Below are 27269 nucleotides of genomic sequence, written 5' to 3' on the forward strand. Positions count from 1 at the left end.
GTTGATTTAAAAGGAAAACTAATTTGTACATTTGTTTATTAGGTAGCATTAAATGTTTCCTATCAAGCCATACCTTTTTTGTTTCCCAATAAGTGCATCCACGACTCACTAAAATGTATTGTTCCAATTGCTCAAGAGAATTCTAGATATAGAGCTGAAGAGAGACAACTGTTAATTGCTGCCAACCTACCCATCCATGAGACCTCATAGTATATCCAGTTCTTCCTGCAAGCTTATGCAAGAACAGCTAGGATAAGAATACCCAGGTTTATTTAGGAATTTGGTTTACCGGGCAAATTTATATGTAGCTTGCAATATGTGGAGCAGGTCCAGGGGACATTAAAGGGAAAGGCCTCCATTTTAGTTGTATTCCACTTATAATCGGCTAAGCAATAAGAATCTAGCAATGAATGAATAAATAGCGGCAACGAGGTCACAGGATGAAAAGCCTAATGAGTAGTGTTGTGTATTGTGGTGCCCTCTATGAAAGATAAACAAATTATTTCAGTCAGTTTTACAATCACAAGTACAAAAATGAAGGGGGAAAGGTGACAACTCTGTTTAGTTCCATTGTTAATAGGAAATCTGTTGGACAGTGAGCCATTGTTGAATACCTTGGTTGTGGGCCAAGCAATACAGACCTGAAATCGCTTACAGAAATCTTCTGGGGATCCCAATTTTAATTAACACAGCTCTCATGTAGCCCATTGAAGTCTTTAGAAGGCTTTTCTGCATCAGGAACATGAGAAGAGGACCCCATTCTAAACATACCTGGGGTTGGAACCTTCCCAGGCTTTATTTTCCGTATTATCTGAGCTGCAAGCATTTCCTAAGGAAAGGAAAGGAACCAGAGAAGGTCCCCGCACAAATAAACTCACCAGAATTGTAACTAATTAATCCTGAAAGGCAAGGCATAGCAAAAATGAATTAAATAACTGTCCGATCCAGGAGCTTTATCTTTTTTCAAAAACATGTGAAAGGGAATAGAATGGGCTCCTGCTTCGACCGGGTAAGTACTGTATATTGAGTGTTAGAAGAACCACTATACAAAAGGTAAGGATGAGATACTTTAGAGGTCCTATAAATCACCAGTGGTGGTGCTGCCCAAGAGTAAATTTTAGCAGATAGAAAACATATAAAGTTAAGTACTCTGATGGAGGGGCACTCTTATCAATATTCCAAACCGATATATGGAAATTTAAGTAAAATATTATAACATTGAACATACAACAAACAAAAAAAAAAGAAGTTATACAGAGTGTTAAAACGTGAAATGATAAGGATCTTGTACTGTTTAGGTAGTCCGACCGTGAGAGAGAGTTCGTGCAAATACAAGTGACTATAGTCACAAACCCATAATTAACCCAGGTGAATTAAGCTGCATTTTTCTCTCCCAAATTTGCTCCCCCAAAATTAAGACCTATAGCTTACTATACTATTATAAGATTAATACTGATAAATAGGACTTTTTTCGGGCTGCACCCACCCTGTGGAATGCCCTCCCACGCACAATAAGACTATCCACTAGTTTCCAAACATTCAAGCGTTCTCTGAAAACTCACCTCTTCAGACAAGCTTATCAGATTCCAGGACCGCCCACCTAACCTTTTATAGCTCCCTTTCTAATACTCTCTTCTTATAGTAAACACCTATCACATCTTCTCTTTCTTCAATTTAACATCCTCCTAACCCTAGGCCAACTTTCCAGTGTGATTGGATTATACAACCCACCAAGAACATCTGCAATCGGGCTGGACCAATTTGCAATATGCAGCACCTATCCTTGTGTATCAATACCTATTTCCCTATAGATTGTAAGCTTGCGAGCAGGGCCCTCTTACCCTTATGTATGTCTTTTATGTATGCATGTATGTCTTTTACAACCCAGTATAATGTTAATGTTGATTCAAATTGTAAAGCGCAACGGAAATTGCTCCGCTATATAAGAAACTGTTAATAAATAAATTAAAATAAATCTGAAATTTTCAATCTAAATATTTCCCTTAGCACTCTGTACTTTAAAAGGAATTTTGGTGGCAATCCCATAAACTTATTTATCTAGGGATATATTTGACAAAACATTACTTAATTATATGATACTACTTTTCATAACCTTATCGCGTCCATTCAATCAGATCTTTCCGCTTGGAATAAAACTATAACTTTCTGGTTTGGCCATAATGCAGATGTTAAAATGAATGTGTATCATTATATCACATTACACTATCGCTGAGTCACATATAATATAGTGTGTACCCACCTTTAGTTCTCGATTTGACCTTCCCAGTACTGTCTTTTGGCAATATTTGGCACTCTTGCCCTAAAATTCAAATTTATTTGCAATGCATCCATGAACTTATTATGTCTGTAACTGGCATTCATATCCCTAAACTCATCAAACAAATCCTAAATTCCAAATCGCTTCACATTGGAAGAACCGTGTCCCCCTCTCCTTTTTGGAGACATCAATGCTATTTGGTCAGTTTACCGTATAGAGCAAATTACCGCCACTCTGCATTTTGTTAAAATTTGGTCTTAGTGGACTGACATTGTGAGGCTGAACCACATTTTATAAAACATTTAAGACTTGCCTAAATCTGTACCCCTATCTTTAAAAAAAAAATACACCTGGTGTAATTAAGTATTACTTCACGGAACAGGACACCCCTGCACCAGGGCTACCCATGCTGTTCTAAGAATCCTAACATTACACCTTTATCCTTTACCCATGCAAGTCAGGCATGTATTTTGGAGACCGTTTGTGACATAGGAATCCACAAGTTATTGCAATATAGATTGGTTTGCTATCTCTCCAACACTTCTATCCTGCAAATTTGCACTATAATTTATTGCAGAGAGAAACAAATTCACCCATACTGTACTTATGTTCATTTTAATTTTCTCATAAATGTGGTTGTTTCTTTTCAGTGTAATATACGTCTACATTGTGCATCCTATGATCAATATTCTACTGTGATTGTGTCTAAATCTCTCAGATGTGTTTGTCATACCTACTGATAATACTTGGTCATACTAAACAAGGCATTCTTTAAGGCATAAATGTAAATGTATACATCTAGGGTTACATCTAGGTTTGTAATATATATGAATTGAGAGTTCCTGATACAAATAATTATTGATTTGTATCTAATTGCCTACTCAGTATTACATTATCTTTGATATCTAAAAAACTACCTTAACCCTTTTGTAAACTGCAGTACTGGCTGTCTGAGTAACTGTCATCAGCTGTTTAATGCCCTAGCACAAGAAGTTCCCCAACGCGATCCTCAAGGCTTCCCAACAGTCCAGGTTTTAAGAATATCCATGCTTGACCTCAGGTGACTTAATTAGTACCTCAGTCTGTTTGATTTAATCACCTGTGCTCAACCATGGATATCTCTAAATCCTGAACTGTTGGGGTGCCTTGAGGACCGCGTTTGGGAACCTCTGCCCTGGTGGCAAACAGCTGAATGCAAAACTAACTGCAGTTATCTTTCCTTAATTTTCATGTGGATAGTTGCCAGTACACATCTCTCACATACCATTCATTGCCGTTTTATCACACAGTGAGCAGCAGAATTTGGGAAGCAATCTCTCGCTATCCTACCATTCTTTGTGTATCAGCACTGATTTATGTAACTTTAACATCTGCTTTATATAGTTTTTCAAATATTTATATGATGCAGCAATAACCCTAAGGAAGTAATACCTATCAATTACACTTGGTGCATTTTAAATGTGTATGTGACCATTGGGCCTGATTCAGACCCACTCGCGAGCGGCTGTCCGCTCGCAAGTGGGTCGATGTTATGGACTGAGCATGCGCACGACGGAGGGAGCTCCGTCGTGCGCATGCGCCAGACGCGACGAGCGAAGGAAAGCCCTTCGCTCGTTGTGTCCGATCAAAGGGGGCGTGCTGTCAATGTTGATTGACAGCACGCCCCCTTTGGTGGGCGTGCCAGGGGCGTGCCTCCCTGACGGGGGCGTTCCCACGGGAACGCCTCCCGTCAAAAGCCGGCCCACTGACATCACTAGTGATGTCAGTGGGAGTGATTTTGGCTCTGATAGAGCCAAAATCACTCCGGAGCTTGCGGTTGAAAACCTCAACCGCAGGCTCCGGCTCGCAAATTCGATGGTCGCGATGGTCTTGACCATCGCGACCATCACAATGCACGCTCGTATAGCCTGTGGGTGGTGACCCACAGCTATACGAGCGTCCAGGAGGACGCTCCATGAAAATGGAGTCCGGCCCTCATTCAGAGCGTGCGCTCTGCTCAGAGCGTACGGCTCTGAATGAGGGCCATTGTCACTTGTTTTATATTTGTTAATTTTTTTTTCTTTAATTTTCAACACTCTAAAGTATCGCGATCAGACTGTCTAGATGGTTTTGAATATGTTATCTTTATAATTTCACGTTTCAGCACTGTAAATATCTTCTTTGTTATATCTTTTAAAGGTGCCTACACACTAGGCGATATTTTACACGATTTGTCCGATTTTCGACACATCGGAATGACAAATCGTGTAAAATATGTCCAAATAGTGAGTGTCCACTCACGATCACGATGCCGATGTACATCGCATCTTCAGATCTTGCCTACTGCAGGCAAGATATGCCAATCTCATACACGATTTTGTGCAATAGATAGATTTTGTGCACAGATCTTAAGTTAGATTGGACACTTTTTAGCACCATATCGTGTCCTGGAATGCTGGGGAGAGTTTAAGGGAAATAGCACACAATATCGCATCATGAGCACATAGTCTAGTGTGTATGCACTTTAAGTGATATTTAACATTTCCAGCCCAGACTCCCGATCACAGGTTGGGGTTTCGATCCCCACTGGAACTTGGGGTATCAGGGATTCCTGCTTACCGTCATTGACCGCCTGTCACTGACCCCGCCCACTGTGCCGTGGGTGTAACGATGTTGCCACCAGCAAACTCTACTATCAGCGTTTAGAAACGCTTTTTAGGTACACTCAGGCTTCCCAATGGAAGTATCTATCAGTTTATCATTTCCAACCTTAACACATTCACGCTTTAGAAAGTGACATCCAAAAGGGGCTTCTAAAAAACAAACAAATTGTCTTTCAAAGGAAGTGCTGTAACTGAAGGGTTTGGCCATATGACACTATTCACACCTTCACACAGAAACCTTCCAGCCAGGTCTCACCTGGAGTTAACTGACCACAACAGGTATTTCTATTCATCAGACCTCCTGCTAGGAAATGACAATCAGCATCTAATTTCCTGCAGTCACAATCTGGTCATGTGTTATACAGGCATATCCAAGAAGTGCATTTTCTTTACAAAATATACATGTAAAATCATACATTGTAAATACATTCACATTTCATGCCTGTGCACAGCATCAGGCTTTGCACCCTGCAGCACTGGAGCCCAGGATCTGCTGTCCTGGCTCAGTGCTACACATACCATTTTAAATGCGTTTTTATTTTTAAACACTCGGTGCCTTGCACCTGTACATTTTAAATATGGCGCCTAGCGCCCTCTAAAAATGGCGCCGCAGCAAGAGGGTTAACCCCTTCAGTGCTGCGGTGGCCATTTTCTGCACATGTGGTCGAGCTCCAGCCACAACATCCTTATATTAATATAATTTATGTTTTAGACCAGTGTTTCCCAAACTCATTCCTCATGGAGCACTAACAGTGCATGGTTTCCATTTTTCTTATTTGGTGCACAGGTGCAATTATTACTGGCTGACACATTTTAAAATATCTGTAAAAGTTTAGAGATAAAACCGCACCAGTTTCATATATGATAAAATATCCACAGGCTAATTGTTTTACTTGTGATTTTGTGAGGAGACCTGGAAAACATGCACTGTTAGTGCTCCCTGAGGAATAACTTTGAGAAACAGTGATAAGAGTGCTCATCCAACAGAATACTTTACTATACAGGTTGAGTTTCCCATATCCAAAATGCTTGGCACCAGGGTTATTTTGGATATCTGAATCAGGGCCATAACTAGGGTAGTGCGACCTGTGCCATGGCACAGGGCTCCGCAGGGCAGGGGGCGCTGTTTGGGCCTGTCAATTTTCTTGTTTATTATCATTCTCATTTGTAGCTTCCTTTTCCCTTATCCCCAGCATCTCCTGGCCTCCCCTATCTTTTCACTGGCCCTTCCCCAGGAGGCCATGGTCCTTTTTTGGGTTGTTATCTCCCTTTTTAAAAAATAGGGGGGGGCGCCAATGCTCTTTCTATCACAGGGCACCAAAAAGTCTAATTACTGCTCTGATCAGAATATTCAGTATTTTGGAATATGTACATACCATAATGAAATATCTTTGGAATGGGAGCCAAATGGAACACAGAAAATATTTTTGTTCTATATACCCATTATAAACAATGCTTGCCGGTAATTTTATACAATATTTTCAATAATTTTGTGGCTCAAACAAAGTTTGTGTACAGAAATGAAATTCATTTATACACACAGCCTGAAGGTTATTTTATACAATATGTTTTAATAATTTTGTGCCTTAAACAAAGTTTGTGTACATTGAACCATCAAAAATCAAAGGTTTCATTATCTCAGTCATGCCAAAAAATTATGTTTTTCGGAATATTTGAATATGGGAGACTCAACCTGTATCTATTTTTTTTTTACTTTGGTACAGCCAAGGGGAGTTGAGGGAAATTATGGTCAAGGACTCTAGTGAAAGTAGTACATTCATATCTTTCAAACGTCCTTGTGTACAAGTCTTTATTGTCTTAAAAAATCCTGACTGATTGCACACCAGGTCCATGGCTAGAGCAACATACATATTCATTGTGTGAACAGTAAAATGAAAAAAAAAAAAGAAGAGCGAACACTATCCACACGTCTATTAAAAACAGAAACACACTAATTAAGATTTTCCTTTTATTTATCTTTAATTGCTTTTGTTTGCCTACAATCACCGCTTTTCTTTCAATAGCAAGACAGCTCAAATAACTGGTGGGTTTTTTATTTACAGTCTGCTTGGTAACTTGTACATCCCAACCTCTTTCCACCCCCTCGACAAATGGGTGGCAGTGTCAGTGAGATTGCAGTATTTAGGTGCTTATTATATGCAGGGGCCTATTTTGCGAGAATAAATGTCCATATACCTTCATACACACATTTACCAGGAAATTTATTCAGAACAACAGAAAATTAAAAGATGAAGTCAGCTTGGTGTTTATTATATTATTTAAGGTATTTTAAACTTTCTGTAAACTGAGCCTGAGAAATTGTAATATATGTACAAGCAATCATTGAAAATAACATTTTTAGATATATGTTATCCATTAACTAAACTGGCACATTTTTTTTCTAAAAACCTCTCAGAAATTGTCAGAGTGAATTAGGTGAATAACGTGTATATCAACTTATCTAAAATGATTTCATAAAAAAAAAATGTTTTTTAATATTTGTAAAAAAAAATATATATTAATTTTTAAACATCAGATCACCACCACGGAACATCGCGACTTTAATTTTCACAGTGGCTTCAGGTACACTTTAGGGGTTAAGGGGGGGATAATTAAATTTTTCCCCAGCGGCTGCTAATCTCTACAGCCGCTGGGTGGGGGGTCCTGCTGTGATGACTGATCAGCAGTGATTGGCAGTACGGCAGACACTGGGGGAGGGTGCAGGGAAGCAGGTCCCTCTGAGAGCAGCAGCTGGGGCAAGATTCTCTTCCTGCAGCCGCCCACACTGTTTATTCGACTGGTCGAAATATTGCGACCAGATCAGATAAAGCACTGCCTGGTGTGGTCGGAAAAATGCGACCATGCCAGGCAAGTGGTTAATTATTCCTTTATGTACACACGTTTTCAGACACAATGTCTACTGCCCATTAAAGCTTAAAACCTTATGAACCTGTGACACAAGTGATTTGTTTAAGGTCACATAAATCTGTCATGAATTGAATCAAGGTTCGTGGTGTCATTATTAGGGGAAGGACACTGTTGTGTTCTGCTTAGGAATCATGGTATTCCACAGCTCTTTACTTAATGACAATATGCCCACTTGTCACATAATCCTCCTGTAAGATCCTGTAAGATGTGCAGTCTTGAGATGTCCAGCACCTCCACACAGCGTGTCTCATAGCACTGTTGTGTCAAACAAACACTTGTACATACCTCCCAGCATACAGTATATGGTTTAGTTGTCAGCGAGTAAGGGTATGTGGCATGGCATATCATATTGGGACATGCCCAATCTTCAGCCTTCTCTCCTGAAAACACATCTACAATGCCACAAGCACCTGTCTTACTGCTATGTGTTGCATGAGAGGGCTATCACCTAGTGGGACATACACTGATGAACCAAAACATTATAGCCACTCCCATTTGTAGCGAATGACTATCTCGTAACAACGGTGCCTGTAAAGAACTGAGATATTTTTAGACAGTAAACTGACAGTCAATATGTTGAATGCAGAAGATATAGTTAGGTGTAAAGACCTGAGTGACTTTGATAAGGGCCTCAATGTTATTGACAGACGACTGGGTCAGAACATTTCTGAAATGGCATGACTAGGAGGGGATACGCAATGTCAGCTGTGGTGGGTATCTATCGTCAGTGGTCTTAGAAAGGAAAAAACAAATTGCCAACAGGGTACAGGACGGCCAAGACTCATCAAGGTGAGAGATCAACGAAGGATATCCCTTCTGGCATGAAGGACTACTGTGGCACAAATAGCAGAACATTTTAATGATGCTGATTAAAGTAATGCATCATGCAACACAGTTCACCAAACTCGGCTGCTTATGGGGCTCTGGAGCTGGAGGCCAGTCATAGTGCCCTTGCTAACCCCTGTGTATCTTCAAAAATGCCTACAATGGGTGGATCAGAGGAAGAAGGTCACTTGGTCTGATGAAAATGAAGGATGAGCTGCGCTAACATTAATAATTTGTATATTGCAGAAATAGATATAATATATGGCTTGGTTGTGTTAAAATAGAGAACTACTGTATTTAATGTTACATTACACAGATAATAGAGATATACCATATAAATATCAGTATTGAATGGAGTCACTAATATGATTAAAATGGGACATCATAAGACCATAAGTCCAGGAGTGTTTACATTTACATTACTATATCAAAGGTGAGATCTGCCACAATGTGGAGTATTATTAGAAGCCACCAAGGGGAATGCGGGAACTGTCCTGTGCTCCCAGAGGCCAAATACCCCCTTTCTACTGGCACCAAAATGTATATTAGAGATTACCCTGAATATTGATAGGTGTCTGAGGTATGTGTAATGGTTTATAGTTGTATTTTATAACTGGTCATTCATCTGAGCAAGCAGCATACCCAAGCCTGATACATGCTATCTTAAGTGGGCAGGGGTAATGTGACATGATAATGTGTACATTTTGATAAACCCCAAATCTCACCATCAGGCCTGAGGAATGTTGCTTAATTTATGTCTGATAGGTTGCCAAGGTAAGAGCATAACCATGGTCTTAGCAACTCATACAACTAGAGGGCACCAGTCATGTAGGGAAAAAATTGTGTCTCTGTGGACCACCAGCTATTTAGTTACTCAGGTACAGATGTAGCCATCTACATCGTTGACGAGATGCGTGTGCACGGGTACACGCAACGCGGCATAGCGCAGCGACTAGGCACGGGCCGCATTAACCCCATGGAAGTCCATGGCGTGCACACGCACGTCGTAGATGCGGACACACTAGTCACGCCATGTATGTCGCGATCTGCTCACATCATGGGATAGATGAGCGTGGCTACATCTGTAGCAATCTGAGTTAGAAGCTATCTGCTATTAAAACATCTGTAATTAATATGTTGGATCTCAGCTTCTTGCAGATTTTGATAGGTGGGTGTAAATGTGACTACAGATATGCCCTCATACACTATTGCTGCAATCGCACCAAACAGCCCTTTTCTGTGTTCCAGGTCTTGGCTTGCTTTTTTGCCTGAAAATATGTCTTAGGACCGTATTCAATTAGACGCGAAAAGCAGAGATCCGCGAAAAAGTATCGCCAATTGCGTCTTTTCGCGTGGCGGAATCTTATCTCCGTATTCAATTCCTTAGTGCAGTGTATTAGGCAAAAATTTTTCGCCTCTGAATAGCAGGTGAAAACAATTGCAACATTTTTATTTTAGGGTGCAAAGGTGGGGAAAACACTCAGGACCCTTGGGACAGCCCCCCAAAGGATGACTGCGTCAAAAAAATCCTAAAAAAACTTAAGAACACCCCAAAAAAGTACTTTCATTTTGGGGGCGAAAAAGCACAAAGTGGGGGGACAACTTCAAAAACTAGCGAAATAAGGTTCTGGGGGTGCTCTAAGAAGGGGTCAAGTGTTTTGGGGATTGCAGGTGCTTTTATGAGGAATTTCACTTTTATTAAAACTTCACTTTATAGACATTAAAATATACTAGCACCCATTTTCAGGTACCCCAAATTTGCCAGGACTACTTATTTTCTCCAAAAAATACAGTTTTATGCCATTCTTCACCACTTGTGCAAATACGCTAATTAGAGGCTATTGTACCAACTTAAGTACCCCAAACCGTTTTATTAGGACTATTCGGGCACTACTACATTGATCCCCAATGTTTCTGCATTATTTTTTTTTGGGGGGGGGGGGGGGTTCAGGACTTCCCCGGTTCTGACACCACTTTCCGCCTGTTCTGACTTCACGGGTCGCCGTTTTCGCATCTTTTGGAATTGAATACAGCGAAGAACGGGGACCGCGCACGATAAGTTTCCGCTTCCAAAAGACGCGATGTAGGTGAAAAGTCCAGCAGGCGGAACTTTATCACAGAAGCAAAATTAATTGAATACCGCCCGTAGTCACAATCAGCTGCTACAAACTGCTTCACGAGACTGCACTGATTAATTTTAATATGTGACACTTGTGTGTGGCTGAGTCCTAATCTGTATACGTACTGCTACGATGCAGCAGCTTTTTTCCAAGATACGTTGTGCTTCGCATACAGATTCAGACTCAGTCACACACAGATATACAAGAGTCACATATCAAGTTAATCAATGGTTTTATTGCATCCGATTGCGACTAAGACGCATTATTCTACGAAAAAAGAAATAGATGCTACAACTCTCGGTGCTGATCACTTACGCCAATCGTCTTGCGCCACATGGCTAGGTGTATGAGGACACATTTGTAGTGTTGGCGACCATTTGCAATTATTCTATGGGCACTAGTACGTTTTGATTACCCTCAGTGCCAAGGTGGGTGGAAGTGTCTGAACACATGAAGTCTCTCTTTTGGTTGTTGAATTATTAGAGAGTATAATTGCCATGAACCAGATGCGTTCATGGTTGCCTGCATGAGCATCAGTAACAGGAAATTCTCCCTGTAATTTTGTTTCATTTGCAACATAATGGTTAATATTAGAGAGAGGCCCTTATGTATTGCCGTATAAGTATATTACATTTCCCGCAGGCCTATTTCTCTCCCACCATGCCATTCTCTGTCAGTGCAGTCAGACTGAAGCAGCCTTTTTTATTCTGTTTTGTGCTCTGCATTAAAATTCTACTGGGCAAATGGATTGCCTTAGTATGTTTCATAATATTAGATTATTATAGTTTCACATCTGCTAAATAAATTGACTGCTTTCTACGTAAGCTATTGAAAGCTGCTGTGCCCTTAAGCAATGTTAGATGTTATCTAAAGAGTTGAGCTGCTGTTTTCACAGTGTATATTTAGAATTTATTGTATTAAGCTTTTTCTGTATGATATACCAGATCACAGTGAAAGCACAAACCTATGTTTTTCTAGTTTCTTTATATTTTCTTTAAAAACAAACCGCTTTGAACATTTGTATACTATACAAATATTCCGTCGCTATTTGGTGATTGTTAAATATATACAGTAACATAAGTTTTCCATACAGTGTACACTGCCAAGTAATGTTTTAGAGAGATTCCATACAGCTGGATTTCTTTGCTCATGCTAGCCATTACGTTTATCAGTAGATCCACCTGTGTGCTAAAGTCATGGTAGCACCCACTCCTAAGATATACAGTATATGGGAAAACAACAGAGGTTTTCCCATTATGTTTCATAGATGAATAGTATATAAAATTTATAGTGATTTCGTTGGGCTTCTTACGGTTGTGGATTAAAAGATCTACAGTAAAAAGATTGACAATGTCTAGGTAGACACCAGGTAAGACAGACAATAGGTCAACAGGGACAAAAGGTCGACATACTAAAGGTCAACAGGTACAAATGGTCGATACAAATAAATGGTGGACACAAAAATGGTCGATACGGTACATGTTTTTTTTTTTTTTTCTAGCCCTAATCTTCACCCTAACCCTGTCTCCTGGTGCCTAACCGTCGGGGTAGGTGCCTGGCCGTAACCGTCCCTTCTAGTGCCTAACGCTCCGGTAACATGTCAACCATTTTTATGTCGACCATTTGTACATGTCAATATTCTTACCTGTCGACATTTATGGTGCATACACACGATCAGATTTTTCCTTCAGATATGAACGATAACGATTTAAAAATCGTTCAGTCGTTCATATCTGAAGGAAAATCGTTCATATCTGACATGCCTGAACGATGGACGATCAACGATGCGCGTTCCCGATGGTCAGATAACGATTTCTGACATCTGATGGGTTTGCAGTCAGACTTGGACGATTCCATTCATTTTAATGCAGTCAAAAATCGTTCAATCGTCCAAATCGTTCAAATCGTTCAAAACTTTGGTAAAATCGTTCAAATCGTTCAGATCGTTTAATCGTTCAATCGTTCATCTGACAAATCTGACAAGTCTGACAAATCTGACCGTGTGTACGCTCCATTAGTGTGTCTACCTTTTGTCCCTGTCGACCGTTTGTCCCTGTCGGTCTATTGTATGTCTAACATTTAGTGTCTACCAAGACACGTCGACCTTTTTACTGTAGCTCTATCAACCGGATACCCTCCTTACACCTCAGTCCAACATTTTGTCTCATGATTTTTATTCCCCTGATATCTTTTGATTTTACATTGTATGGCCTCTTGCGATTGTTTATTGTAATCTTCTACATTGGTCTCCTGATTTGAGTATACAATATACATTACACATTTATTTTAATTGCCGATGTTTAAGTAAGTTAAAGCCATTGCAAGTTTTGAAATGCAACATATGTTGCTGCAGAAGACTAAAACTGGGTACACACTGTCAGATATATCGGCCGATCAATTGATCGTCCCATATATCTGCTGTCCGTCGTACAGTGTGTATGCGCGAGATGTCTGTGAACAACGTCATGCACAGACATATCACAGCCAATGGACAGATATATCTGCAGGCATATCTTTCCATTGGCAAGTTTATACGGACAGTCTGCCACCAGGAGGGCAGCGAACCCGCGGCAAGCAGGATCCGCCTCCTCCTACACACTAAACACAGATGATGGTGGTTCAGTGTGTATGAACAACCATCATCTGCAGATATATCTGCAGATCACTCGATCTGCAACCCTTGATCATACAGCTTGTTCTGCCCAGTTTGTCTTCTTACGTATGTAGCATTCTAACCATGTCACTTGCAATAAAATGTCAGATCAGCTTAAGATGTTCCGTTCACGGTCTGTAAAATGGTAGTGTCACATGCAGTGCATATTCTGCATCACTGAAAGAATCAACATGCATTGTCAGATTAACTAACTTTACAAAGTCGATAACGAAAGTAACAGGTTTCTAAAGAAAGATCTAACAGCGCTATAACTGAGTAAGCACTGACTTCTTTGGATATGATGAATATATGCCTTATATTTTAAGTTACAAAGATGTTTAATATGAATACAAGGGTGTTTGCTACAGGTTACCTAAATTCTCTAATCTATATTTTGATGGCTGGTGACTGCCATAAGAATGTTTATTAAAGTTGTCAGTCAGTACTTTTCTGTATAAATTGAATAGGATCATGAATTTTTAAATATTCACAGAATGTGTTTGTTGTCATTGTCTGTGTAAGCAGAAAAAGGAGTTTAGAAAAAAAAAGCTAGTCTTCTGTCCAATATATTACTGTTGACAGAGTATTTTAAGATTTAAAAACTGTTTACATGTGTGACAGTCTTTCAAAATATATTGAAGTTTGCAACGAGCAAACTTTCAATGATTTTCCGATTAATTATTATTGTGATATTTGTGGTCAGGAATTATAGGATTAGGTTTTTAAACACATACATGCATATTGCAGCTGATTAATAAAAAATTTTTAAAAAAAATGTTTTTTTTTCCAAAATTTTACAGCATATACATGTAAATATCACATTTGACTCTCCCAACACAATTTATAACATGAGTTTATTATAAGACAATGAGTCGTAGATTTGACCTTTTATAATAATGTACATATCCTACCTCTTTCAATCAATTAACAACTCATCTACTGCATTATCAATGTGAATAGATAAAGCCCACCATGTGTTGATGAACTTTTTATGAATGAATAATCAAAAATGTATAGCCAGTAGTACCAAACTAGTTTCACGTTATCAGATTGAACACACTCCATAATATTATGTATTCAGATCCTTTGAAGTTTGCATGGTACATGAATGCTGTCTCCACATACCAACATATTGCAGGAGAAATGAAAAATAAAATACAAACTGCATGTTCATAGAATGCAATGTTTAAATATTCCTGTTGTCTGTTCTGTAGTGCTCTTAATTCCTCATAACCCATCATGAGAGTCCATAGAACATTGAATGATTGCTCTTTCAACATGTATGTAATCAGGTTTCCATTTTAAAGCTTTTCTAGTGGTAGTGTGAGCTAATGTGTCCATTGAGTATGTGCTCCTGTTCCGCATGGCCTTGATTAAGTGTTAGAGGTCAAGCCAAGGTTGCTGTTTTATAGTGTTTGGCTGTTTTCTTTATAATAACACAGCATGCTATGCTTCTGCCCTCATACTTGGCTTTATTCTCTGCACACTAGTCCTGAATAGCTACAGTGCTCAACCGAATTATGGCGCACCCGCTTCCCCGGCAGGCACCAACCCAGCTCGACCAGGTGGATTTCCAGGGGCCAACAGCCCGGGCCCTGTCGCCGATCTCTATGGAGCTGCCAGCCAAGACTCTGGTGTTGGTAACTACATTAGCGCAGCAAGTCCTCAACCGGGCTCTGGCTTCGGCCATGGAATTGCTGTAAGTTTCCTATTTATTAATTTTTATACGTTAATCTATGACTCTGGATAATAGATATTTTTGGTTAAGCAGGGGTAACATAAGCATTCCCTGTATTGCTGAAATTCAGTAAGGTAGACATCCACTGATTATCATGGGACATGTCGCTAATATCAGGTGTATAACCACCTATTACTTTTGGATACATAGTTCTACGCATGTGACATTTACAGCTGAGAAAAAACTTTTTTCGTGAATTTCAAACTCCTAGACCCAAAGTGTTACTTTAGTTTTTAAGCCCCTTCCAGGACCAGAGCATAGAGAAATCGGTTTCCATCTGGTTATACATATTATATATCTATTTCACTTGTGTTATTACAAACACTAGTAAGTGCAAAGCTTACCATCTCACAGAGAATGGGCATGAATGTGTAGACTTTACTAGACCAACATTCATCTCTATGTAATAATGGGGACATAAAGAAAAGAATATGGATATCCTTTCTCAGTTTATTAGAGGTCCTCCTATTTTTGTAATAATGAAAATGATAAATGGGGGTTTTACACACTCACTACTTGGGCAATGAGTAAATGACATACACATTTTTTGTATTTATATGGCTCACTTAACCTATTGACACAAAAAAGTATTGTTTTATATTAGCCACTGAGGTTACTAATAGACCTGTTTGAAAACTGCACACTTCACTGCCCAAGCTGTCTCTTGTATTATGAAAGTAATAGAAAACCATTGGCTGATATCTGTTCATCCGTTAAGGTCACAATGAACATCTTTTACCCAATATTTGGTCTCAAGCCAGGGTATTTAACCTTTATTGGCCACCTTGATAAATGACTGATCATATCTAAGCAAGATATGTCACATAGTTTTTCATACTCTAGACTTACACCATTGCCCAATGGACTAGTGGATGAGGAAGTGTAAATTTCATCCTTTTAATGCCCAGATTTTACAGTACTGCTGTACAAATTGCTGCTCATGTTCTGATGGCAAATCATTGAGACATTTCTGATCAAATTTATATTATAAATTACACTCCAGGGCTATAGATTTGCTTATGACTACTTGAAAATATTAACTGTATGGCTCACTGTATTATCACTATACCAAAAAAAATATACTTTTTATTTCACCACGGCAAATAAAACACTTGTATTGTTAATCACACATTTAAAACATACATGCAAAGGTTTATTAAAATGCCGCTGTTAGCACTTCTTATATTGCAATTATTTGAATCTTCATACAGTTCATGGTGGTCCATGTAATTGTATTCATCTTCTATAAAGCTTGGGTGCCAAAGTGACAGTTAGACAATACACATTCCATGCCATCGGGACAGTGGTACAATAAGGCAGGATACAGCTTTACACTCATTCTCTGCCCAGTCAGGGAACGTGATTTGCAAAATGGTAAAATTGTCATCCAGATACTTAAAAAACAAGTAAGCAATGAAGGTGCTGGATGTCTAGAAAGTGTGAGGCCCGAGAAGCATGAACTCACCCAAGTTGAATGATCTCCTACGGTTTGTGCTTCAGGTGTCTTTGTCCTCCAAGCACCTCTATTTATATGAGGAGGGAAGTAGACCAATAAACCCCAATTATCTGAAGTCTCCCCCATCTTTACAAAAAAAACAACAACAGAAAAAGTACTTTGTTGAAATATAGTAAAGGGATTTCTAACATTTGCATGCATTTTTGTGTTATATTGTGTAACTAATTTTAAACTGTTACATTTTACTATTGTAAGGCTTCAAGTTAGTCACTAATGTATCTTAAAGCCAATAATAAAAGTACATGTTGTTCTGCTATGCTGCAGTGATCGGTAAATCTGGATGGAAATGTATTGGCCAATTTGCATGCATTGTGTTTCAGACCGCAAAGTGTTCTTGTTTGCTGTATGATGGCATGAATGTGCATTTAATTTTTTCAGAAGCTGCCAACCATAACCCTTTATCAGTGATAAATGAAAACAAATACCTATATTGCATGGCAAGTGGAAGATAGTGATTAGGAAATTAAACTTTCAAATTAAGATTTTTGTTGTTCTTTGTACAAGCAACTACAGTGTGTGCATTTAGAAAAGCTGCTTAGAATTCAACTGTATAAGGAAAGGGGAAATTGCTGCTTTTCCTATTGCCCAAAGTAGTGGATTTATTTAAGCTATTCTCCCATGGCAGGGACTGTCTGCAATCACCTGAAAGCTTATTGACCACCGTGCGACAGTCCCCCTTAATTCTCCAATCCTTTTACTGCATATTTGAGGAAACTGCAATAAACCATTTACGATCTATAAAAATATATAGAAATATAATTTTACTGGTGATAATTTGCTTTTTATTTTTGTTTTATTTATTTTTTTCATTAGTTGCCATTTTGATATCGTTCACATTTTAATGGAAAAGGACGCACAGAAATACAGTCGGCGTTACCGAGTCACACCACGACATGGCGCGGCTAGAAGCTCAGTTTAATTTGCAAGGAGGCTAGATGTATGTGGACACATCTGTATTTTGCACTAATCCGTAGATTCCCAATTAAAATTTGAACCAGAAATTCAGTCACAAAAGATTCTAACAGCCTTTGGCACATCTGCTGTCCTTGTGCTATACCACCCATGCCCCAAGCTCGTGTTATCAAGTTCCCATTTTCTAGCATATATTAGGGGAAAGAAATCACAGTAATAGAGAATTATTTGTTGTCACTTTCATACTATTATTATTTTAGTCACTGAATCTTATGCATATGCATCTTCTGTATGCATTTAAATGCAGAATGTGTTATATTTGTTGGGTGCATCATTAAGTAAGTAGTAATAGTCTATATAGTGACAGTCGTTCTTGCCATTTGCACCTCAGGAGTAATAAACACAATTGTTTTGTGCCCTTATGTGTAAGCAAGTTTGAATACAGTAATACAGTACGCAGTGTAGCATTTATTATTGTCTACTGGCTTACGAAAGTTTGATACACTATTGATTCACAGCTTAGATCATTGAATTTTGTCACAGCAGAGCTGATATTACACACTAGCTTCTGAAGCTTGAACAGATAAGCATCGGTGATAACAGGGGAGAAGCATAGTGCATCTTTATTATTTGGAAACAGAATGGATATTAACTTGGTATATTGAATAAAAGGGAATTACATAGTAGTCAGAGCCTCTATTCCTGTCCCACTCCCCCATCCATATACATATATATATTTCTTTTTATTATTATTATTATTTATTTCCACTTTTATTTAAGCAAACATGTTGCCACACTAGATGTTCTCTTTTCTATTGTGCCATCAGCCAAGCTCACTGTACAAGACACAATAGACATTTCTACTTTTGCATTACCGTTTTATAATACTTCATCTTGCTGCAGTTGTTATTGTTAGAGCCTTATGGGGCCTATTTAAAGAGTCTCATTTAACAATGAAGCAAACTCAGACAACCCAAACCTGCTGTGCACAGTAACTAGAGTTGTGTAAGCCTCATACTTTTATAGGTATAATTCTCACTTATAATAAGAAAAAGTAGTTTCCATTGCTTCCTGTTCCTTTGTTTGTTTTTTCTTCTTTTAGACTTTCCATACTGGATCTCCTTATAAATAGTACCTGCGTTTTCTTGTACAGTTTCAGCTCAATCACTAACCCTTTGAACCTGGTTATATTCCTCTTCCGATTATCATGCCACCATAGTAACCTTAAAACCTCATTTAGTTTGTTTGTACTATCAAGTAGGAAACATTAGTATTCAGCTACTGTAACAACAACAGTACTTAGGTAATTTATCCTCTCAACCTTCCAAACTTGTCTCATTTCATATCTCACCTAGCGGAAAAACCCTCTGTGCCTCTGAAAGCGTGACTATGGTGACCTACGGGCTGCTCAGATGAAAGTACAGTATAATACTTCTCTGAAGGGCCTTCACAATGCACAGTTGAGGGGAGGTTGGCAGCGTTTCTTAGTGGAGTTTTCCTTATGTTTTGTGATATTGTCTTAGAAAAGGTTAAGCCGTCTGTTTTGCTAAAACTCCCAGCAGCCACCACTGCTGCCTACCTTTAAAGGCAAAGTGTTTAGAAATGGCACAAAATGTTAATTTCTTTCCATTGCCATTATTTATACATCTGTGCTGTGCATCGTTAAATACATTACCTACAAGTGTACAGCGTACAGAGTGTAAAATGCACATTCATGCCAGCCTCGCAATATCTAGCAGAAATGCAGATGTCTGTTCTTGCTGAATAGGGTACTGACAAACTCAACAATTGTACAATTTTAGGGGCCTTTGATTGCAACGGCTTTTACAAATGGATACCATTGAAACGTTTCAGGTGGTTGGTTGCCATCTCACTTTAAGGTATTCTAATTTCTATCATTGTATTTTATGGAAATATATACATGTAAATTGCTGTCTTCTTCATTCCTTTATCAACTCATAAACATGTCACCATTCTTTTAACCTTTTGGTGCCTAACATCTGTGTCGCCTTTCCTTCTACTGTTGTTCGCATTGGATAAATCAAAACTCATTACGCTGTTCTGTATTGATCATCAAAGATGACGGTTTGTATGTGGTAAGGTAACAGTAGGCAAGGGCTGTGCACCATTACAACATTTATTGTCCATACCTACACCCATACCTATGAGCTCACAGCCTGGTGATGAGATTTGTATTGTCCTTTATGTGGTGTCATACGATTCTGCATTTTCTTTATTATAAGGGAGACAAATTGAACATTCCTAGATAACAATGCACACAACATACATTTAAAAACAAATATTTAGCGGTGTAATAGAAAAAATGTGGCCCAAAATATACATATGGTATATAGCACTTTTATTTATACACCTACATACTAGCTTAGTAAAAGAATAAGACATCCCCATTATTAGTAACCCTCTGCTAAATCTTGTTAACACTTTTAATTAGATAAGCTAATTTTAAAATGTGAGATGTTTTGTCAAGAGTTTAATTTCAGCAATCCTCTTTTTGTATAATTCATAGCTTCCTAATCACCTTCTTAATATGTCCGAAACTTGTCTTTTTATCTAAACAAAAACCATATTTCATCTATGAATGCTGAAATCATTTATGTATTCTAATAAACACTGTACTTTTCTAAACAAAGGCTGACAGCTTCGTTCCAGTGCTCAGAGAATGCCACACTGCATAATTAAGCAAAGTGCCAATAATGCAGTCAAAAGATGACATTTTTCCTTTAATAACTATGGAACAATTACTTGAAACTAAAAATGTTTAAACTACAAAATTCATTTTAAGAAATCACCTTAGCATAGCAAATAACATTTTTACTTTTTTCTATTTAATTATGTATGTGTCTTTTTGCTCTTTGCCATTTCATTTACATTAAACTGTTTCCACTCCAAAAATCAAGTACAGGTATTGCCATTTGCAGTTTATAGTACACTACCAAATATTGCCTTTACCTGTATACTATTATAATTAATAATAATCACTTTTGTATTATTCAGAGTGATAAAACTTAAAAATTGTTGCTGTATGGACAGGGCTGGTGCAAAGTTTTCATGCGCCCTGGGTAAAGCTTCACCCTGCCACCCCTGCTCCCCCAATATCCTGTGCTAAGTACCTCACAATCACACACACTTCCACAGTTTATTTTTAAAATATTATTAAATGTATTAACAAGAATGCTTATGTGAATGTGCATGATTGCTATCTCCATGTGTCATAAATATGCAGGAAACACTGGTGATGAGCCCAGCTTGCTCATACCAGGTATGTACTGTTTGAGACATTTAGTAGGATGCAGATCATCTCTGTTACATCAACTGTGTTAACCAGAGGCGCTGGGGGAGATGGCTGGTACTAATTACCCACTCCTGGAATAGCTAGAATGGCCCGGTAGGGGGGGGCGGCGTCGGATCTGCCTCCACCCTCCAACCTGTCAGCAGCCCCTCTCCCAAGCCCAGTACACCCCCCCCTCCCCCAGATGTGCTCCTGGCTGAGGTGCTTACGCCTCCACTCTCTCCAGCGCAATTAGACACCCCATGAAAATAACCAGTGCCCAGACTAACTCTCTGGGCCGGATGCATACATACATTAATAGTGTTTTTAAGTTATATGTATGGTGGCACTATGTTTCTGCATATTAACACATGCTATACTATTAAAAAGATGAAAGAAAAAAAGTCTAAAAAAACCTTTAAAAAAAAAAAGTAACGTTCCAAGACACAGCCCAAACCAACAATACAGTGTATTTAATTATTACACAATTCACAGAATACTGTAGAATGTGAATTTTATGAGTTAAGTTTGTGAAAGTAACAAAGTAAAAATAAATTCACACAAATTCTTTGAACAAAAAGAGCTCTCCTTTTCTCTGTATAGTCATACCTCCCAACAGTCTCGTTTTTCAGCCACTGTCTCGCCCACAAGCTGCAGTATCCCATGGACAGGAGGGGAGATTGGGGGGACATCCTGCCACACACAGTCACGCCTCTGAAACCTCATACACCAGGGGGAGTGGCCTTGTATGTATGAGGCCATGCCCCCATTTCACAGGCAGTATTCTTATGCAACTTTTGACTTGATCTCACTGGCACTACCAATGGTCTGTAATAGCAAATCATAAGCATGGTTATTTTCTAGGAGAATGAGATGGTGCATGTTGCAGTTGATGCAAGGTAATTTTGATATATGGTGACTAATTTCTAGTTTTTGCTACTACATTTTAAAATAATCAGGTCTCCCTTGAGGTAATGTATAAAATTGGGAGTTCACATCTAATTTATGGTTTAATCTTTGTAATAGAATTTGCATTATAGATGGTATAAGGCTCCTGTATGATGCTTTCCAATGGTGGACACTAAATCACTCTTGGTAGCAAGCTAAAATATATCCATGCTCCATCTCTTCACCACAAAATAATGACTTTCAATAAGATAATCATTCTTTAATATGAAGCCCTAAATCTTGTGAAAACATGCCATTGTCGCAGGATTTAGGGCACGTGCCTTTTTGTCAAAGCTCCCCTGCTGGTGAAGACTCTTCTCGCCAATTGCAGGCATTAGCCTTCACCTAGGGGCTCCAGTATTGTCCTTTTATCGTGTGCTGCCGCGGTACAAGTACTTGCTACTGTCTTCTGCTAGCTAATGGCATCTCACAATGGCATTAGCCATAGGTGACTGCAGATTTTCTATATCTCTTATTTTAAATATTTTTCTATGATTTATTTTTTTGTTTTGCTTTTTAAATTTTTTTTTATGTACCTGGAATGGTTCCAGTGTGTATGTGGAAGCCGATAAGACAGCACATGTTTGCACCCCTGGTAAGCCGTAAGCTGCAGACCGGTTCCTTATGTGACTTTTATTCATAAACCTCAGAAAAGATGGCTTTCTTTCGCTGATCATTTCTAGGGGGCCTTAATAAATAGACTCCAAAATTAGTTTGTTCAGTATTTCTGCCTATTACCAAATATATTTATAATTTACACAAGTAGAGATTGTAAACTGCTGCAGCCACACAGCTAACCTACTAAATATTGCACTCGTCATCTCAACATGTTTTTAACTATCGAAAGAAACTTACAAGGAATGCTGGTAGAACAAAATGTTGAGCGATAGTTGCGAAATGTTTTGCTCATATTACCATTATATCTTTATCAGTTGGCTATGAGATGATTTTATCATTATTTATCAGTTCTTTTTAGTTGTATACTGCAACATGGAATAACCACCTTATTATGCTAAGCATGCATTATCATCTCCGTCTCTGTATTCGCTGTAACAAGGTGCCACACAAATGCTAAAAGCGATACTGTAGAAGCGTCTCTTTGCGCCTGCCAGTGAGAGCACTGTTAAGCGATTACCTTAAAAGAAAATAAAGCAATAACCAGATGTTTAAATTCATCACAGGTTATTTCTTTGTAAATTCTAGTCATTTTGCATAAATGCCGGCATTCTTGTTTTTCACAATGCACTTCAAGCACCTCTTTCAGGAATAAAACGGAGCTGCAATTTTTTCGTGAAGTATTAAACTAATTTTCTCTTTTTGAAACTACAATAATATTTAGGCTTTTGGGCTGCTTCGCACATTTTGAAATATTGCTCTGCTACAGACGTTTTGAAATGACAGAGTAGCTGATTTGATTCTGCCTGTATGTTTTGTACATACCATTTTTTTCACCCATAAATTACAAAGGGGACACATTTTCTTTTAGCAGTTTCATAATTTTGAGGTTAGGGGTTCTGTTGTTCTTTGACCTAATATTTAACTGACAATGTAGGAGATGGCTTTACAGAGCCATTGCCATAAGGATTTATAAACATGTATGCTTAATATTTCTATGTGAAGATGAAATTCGTTTAACTACTTTGTGTCCTTTTCAACTGCTATCATCTAAATATAACATACTATACACACACATGCACACACAAATATATATATATATAATATAAAAAACAAATGTACTTCCTTTTTATTCATCATATCTGAAGCTCTATAAAATGATTAAAGTGCCCTTTTCTCATGCTTCTTAGCATGAGAAAAGGGTAGCTGCTGTTTAAAACAAGGCAGAAACTGCTGAGACACACTCAAATCTCTGCTTCTTTGTGTTGGGCAGAATGAAGGTGCTGGTCCCATCGCTTACAAATGAGGTCCGGGCAATTGCGTAATTTAAAGAATATAGTTTTTCAATGCAAAACTTTTATGTGCACTGTAGACCATTCTTTTCCTGCTTTCTCAACACTGTGGGGTAGATGTACACCTGTGTATGAAATGATTGGACGACAACACAAATAATTATCAATAATTCATATATTGAATGACTTAATGCTCATTCTGCAGTCTGCTTCTGTGAATACAATCTTCAATAGCTTAGAAACTTAGATCAAAATCAGTATCACTAAATAATTATATACAAGAATGGTTAATTATTTGCCTAACATTCTCTTGAATTGATTTATCTCATTCTTTCTCACTTCCCACTCACTGTTGGCTTGATTTAACTGCATGTTACTCCCACACCAACATTAGACTATGATTTTGGTTTGTGGATTTTCACAGTTGAGTGCAGACATATTTAATTTGCCTAATTAGTATTTGTCAGATATGTTTTAAGTAAACAAATTAATTTTTATTTTTCCAAGCAAGGTAAAGTGTGAAATTTGTAATTTTACTAGTAGATATTAGTTGATCCTTCCCTGGAAGGCCATATGGTAGCTAAGTAATTAAAAAATAAAATGGATTTTTAATAAGTATTGTTGGAAATGCTAGTTTCACAGACTTGCTTAAGCCAGATGTAAATAGGTAAATATTCTTGGATAACCTGATATCATAGACAAAAAACATTTTTTAATTAATCATTTTCTTTTAAGTACAATTTTGGTACAAAACTATAAATGACCACTGCTTTGTTAATGGAATATTTCAAAACACTTCTTCCTTCATAACTTCTCTTTGTTAAGCTCAAATGTGGATTCTAATGAATGTTTACTTGCTTTGTTCCCCAACTGTATGTTAAAATATGTTGGCACGTGATTCAATTTTTATTTAAGCTTCAAGCAGAGTTTTACTAAAACGTGTTTATGAAATAAGCCTAATGGTTTTGAATGTATGAGGTGAAAGTAGTATTGATTTCTAGGTAAATGTGTAATGTAAAACCCACAAATAAAACTGATTAATATGATTATCTGTTGGTAAGAAATACATTTGCAAACACTTTTTATTTGTTCAATATTTTGTAACTGACTATTGTACATTATTGAGAAATTCTTCTGTTTTCCCTACTGTAGAATTTGTCTGGATGCCCAGGCAAGACCGGGCGAAGTTTCTGAATGGTCCCACATTTGGATGATGTCATCAGACCTTGAGTACTAAATTATCAATAGTACAAGATATAAACACAGAAACACAACTGAAGATGGCATTCTAGGGACTGCAATTGTTTCAATCTCGTCATCTCATGAACCTGCTGTGCTATATAGAAATTGCAGCTTTTTCTTTACAAAAGAACTTTGTGCAGACATGTATTGCTTTTGTTGTTTTGTCATTTTTATTTTCCTTTTTGCATTGGGATTGTGGGGATACATTTAATTAGCCCTTATGTTTATTTTTAATATTGCATTTAGTTAAAGCTAACCATAGTAGAGGTGTTTTGTTTGTCTTTATTTTCATTATTATTATGGCTCAAAATAGAGATTGAACTTTTAACACAACTTCGGTACCAATCATGTAAGAAGAAGAAAAAAAATACGTTAAATAACCCTCTAAGAAAATATATATAATGTTGGGTTTTAGCACTTGATAAAAGTTATTGTAGGGTTTTATTTGGTACTGAAGAAAAGATTCAGTTTCATGATGTACATAGTGTAAAGAAGGAGCAGCTGACTAAGGTAATTATGTAGATTTTTTTTTGTGATGTCTCCCTTTGTTAAACTGATTATATCTATTTTCGGCAATAACTTAAGGACAAGAAATTTTTGAGTCCTCGGTTTTCTATAAGTGCTTTTTTTCTTGTTAAAAGAGGTGATATTCTAAGGTTTTCTGAAATTCATTCTTATAACAAACAGAAGTGCTGTAAATAACCTTCCATTAACTACATGTAAACTGTTAGGAAAGAGAAATAAAAAAAAATATATATATATTTTTTTTGTGAGGGCAAGCACTCTACAGCATCTCTAAACAATGCAGGGGATAAAAAACAGCATTGTAAAAGTTTAAACCCTGAATGAGTTGCCAAGATGTGCCCTATTAGTTAGATTAACACTGTTAAATTTGTTGTGTAGGTGTTTAGACCTGATAACTGTACTTGTGTCATACCAGCATATTACCTATTTAAACTCTGTGCACAGCTTAAAAGTCTAGTTCTATTTTTGTTGTTTTAAAGATAAGAAAAAAATTACCCAGACTGAAAATTAAGCTACAATTTTAATATTTAATGTATTTAACATTTGAAGCGCATCATGTTTTTTTTATATATATTTTCAATTAGATCAAATAATTGTCCAGTCATTTCAGCTGCTCTATGTATTTGTAGTCCTTTCCTTGAGTTAAAACTTTTTTTTTGTCTCCTATGACTGACACATGCCATATAGTAAAGGCATCATTCACCCTATGTTACTTTATATTCATTGTGTTCTCTTAACTAATTAGGAATACAAACCATTTGTTTTAATACCTCAGTGCTCTAATTATCACAATAGAGGAGATAAAGAATAATTTATTATAGAACTAATAATAATAAAGGTATTGAACATCATTGCACTGTGACTGGTAGGGAAAACTGACAATTTCCTATTTGCACAAGCTTATTTTGGCTGTTTTATATTTGGTCCTCTCCTGGGGAAGCTTATGAAGGATATTTTAATTTAATTTTTAATATCGATTAATAGGCCTATAACAGCAACAAAGAAATACAACTTGGTATACATGGCATTAATGTACTGTTGTATGACTATTTTTTTTTTATATATAATATATGCCAAGTTTATTTTAACTGTTACATATATAAAATTGGTACTTTTTTTTTCATACAGCCAGTACAAGACACTGAATGCTACATTTCTGAAACAAAAGCTGCTGCACTCCTATTTTTATAAATGTTAATAACAGGTAGTAATACCATGCGTAAATTAGAATCAGTATAGCAAATAAGTGAGGGAGGGAAAACATGCTAACTTAAAAGGGTGTTTTATTTTTTTTATCTTTGTTTATGATCTACGATTGTAAGTGGAGTCAGTTTTCATTTCAACTAAATCTATTTTTTTTAACATTAAAATTCAATCATTTAAAAAAAAAATCAAACCAAACCGTTCTATGTAATAAAAAAATGAAAAATAAAAAAAATAAAAACTATTCCCCAAAGTTTAATCTTTAAAGTCAGGGGATTTTTTTAAAAGCTAATATTTTGTTATTGTTGATAATGTACTGTACTTCCATATATATATATATATATATATATACACACACATATTATCTTTTCATTCCCTGTCACCTCATAGAATATTCTTTTTTTCCTCACCAATATCTTAGCAGTGTAAATAGTGGCTGTTGTTTAAGTGTGCTGTCCTGATGCTAACGTAACAAATTAATTTTCTCCTATTCTTATAATGAATATTGGTAGATGTATGTAATTAAGATTACAGAAAAACATA

At 37.4% G+C, this 27269-nt stretch overlaps 1 protein-coding gene across 3 annotated transcripts in view; it reads left to right on the plus strand.

Moving 5' to 3' along the window:
* The window catches only part of MSI2 (musashi RNA binding protein 2), a 762584-nt gene extending 737594 nt beyond the window's left edge, over positions 1 to 24990 (plus strand). For all 3 annotated transcript variants that reach the window (XM_088456130.1, XM_088456131.1, XM_088456132.1), the window contains 3 exons: positions 14937 to 15145; positions 19415 to 19492; positions 24909 to 24990. In XM_088456130.1, the coding sequence (XP_088312256.1) occupies positions 14937 to 15145; positions 19415 to 19456 (251 nt within the window). In that variant the 3' untranslated portion in view covers positions 19457 to 19492; positions 24909 to 24990. The remainder of the gene's footprint in view (positions 1 to 14936; positions 15146 to 19414; positions 19493 to 24908) is intronic.
* Positions 24991 to 27269: the final 2279 nt, after the last annotated feature.

The sequence above is a fragment of the Taudactylus pleione genome, unplaced genomic scaffold (genome assembly GCF_031769625.1).
Source record: "Taudactylus pleione unplaced genomic scaffold, aTauple2 ptg000687l, whole genome shotgun sequence".
Classification (NCBI taxonomy): domain Eukaryota; kingdom Metazoa; phylum Chordata; class Amphibia; order Anura; family Myobatrachidae; genus Taudactylus; species Taudactylus pleione.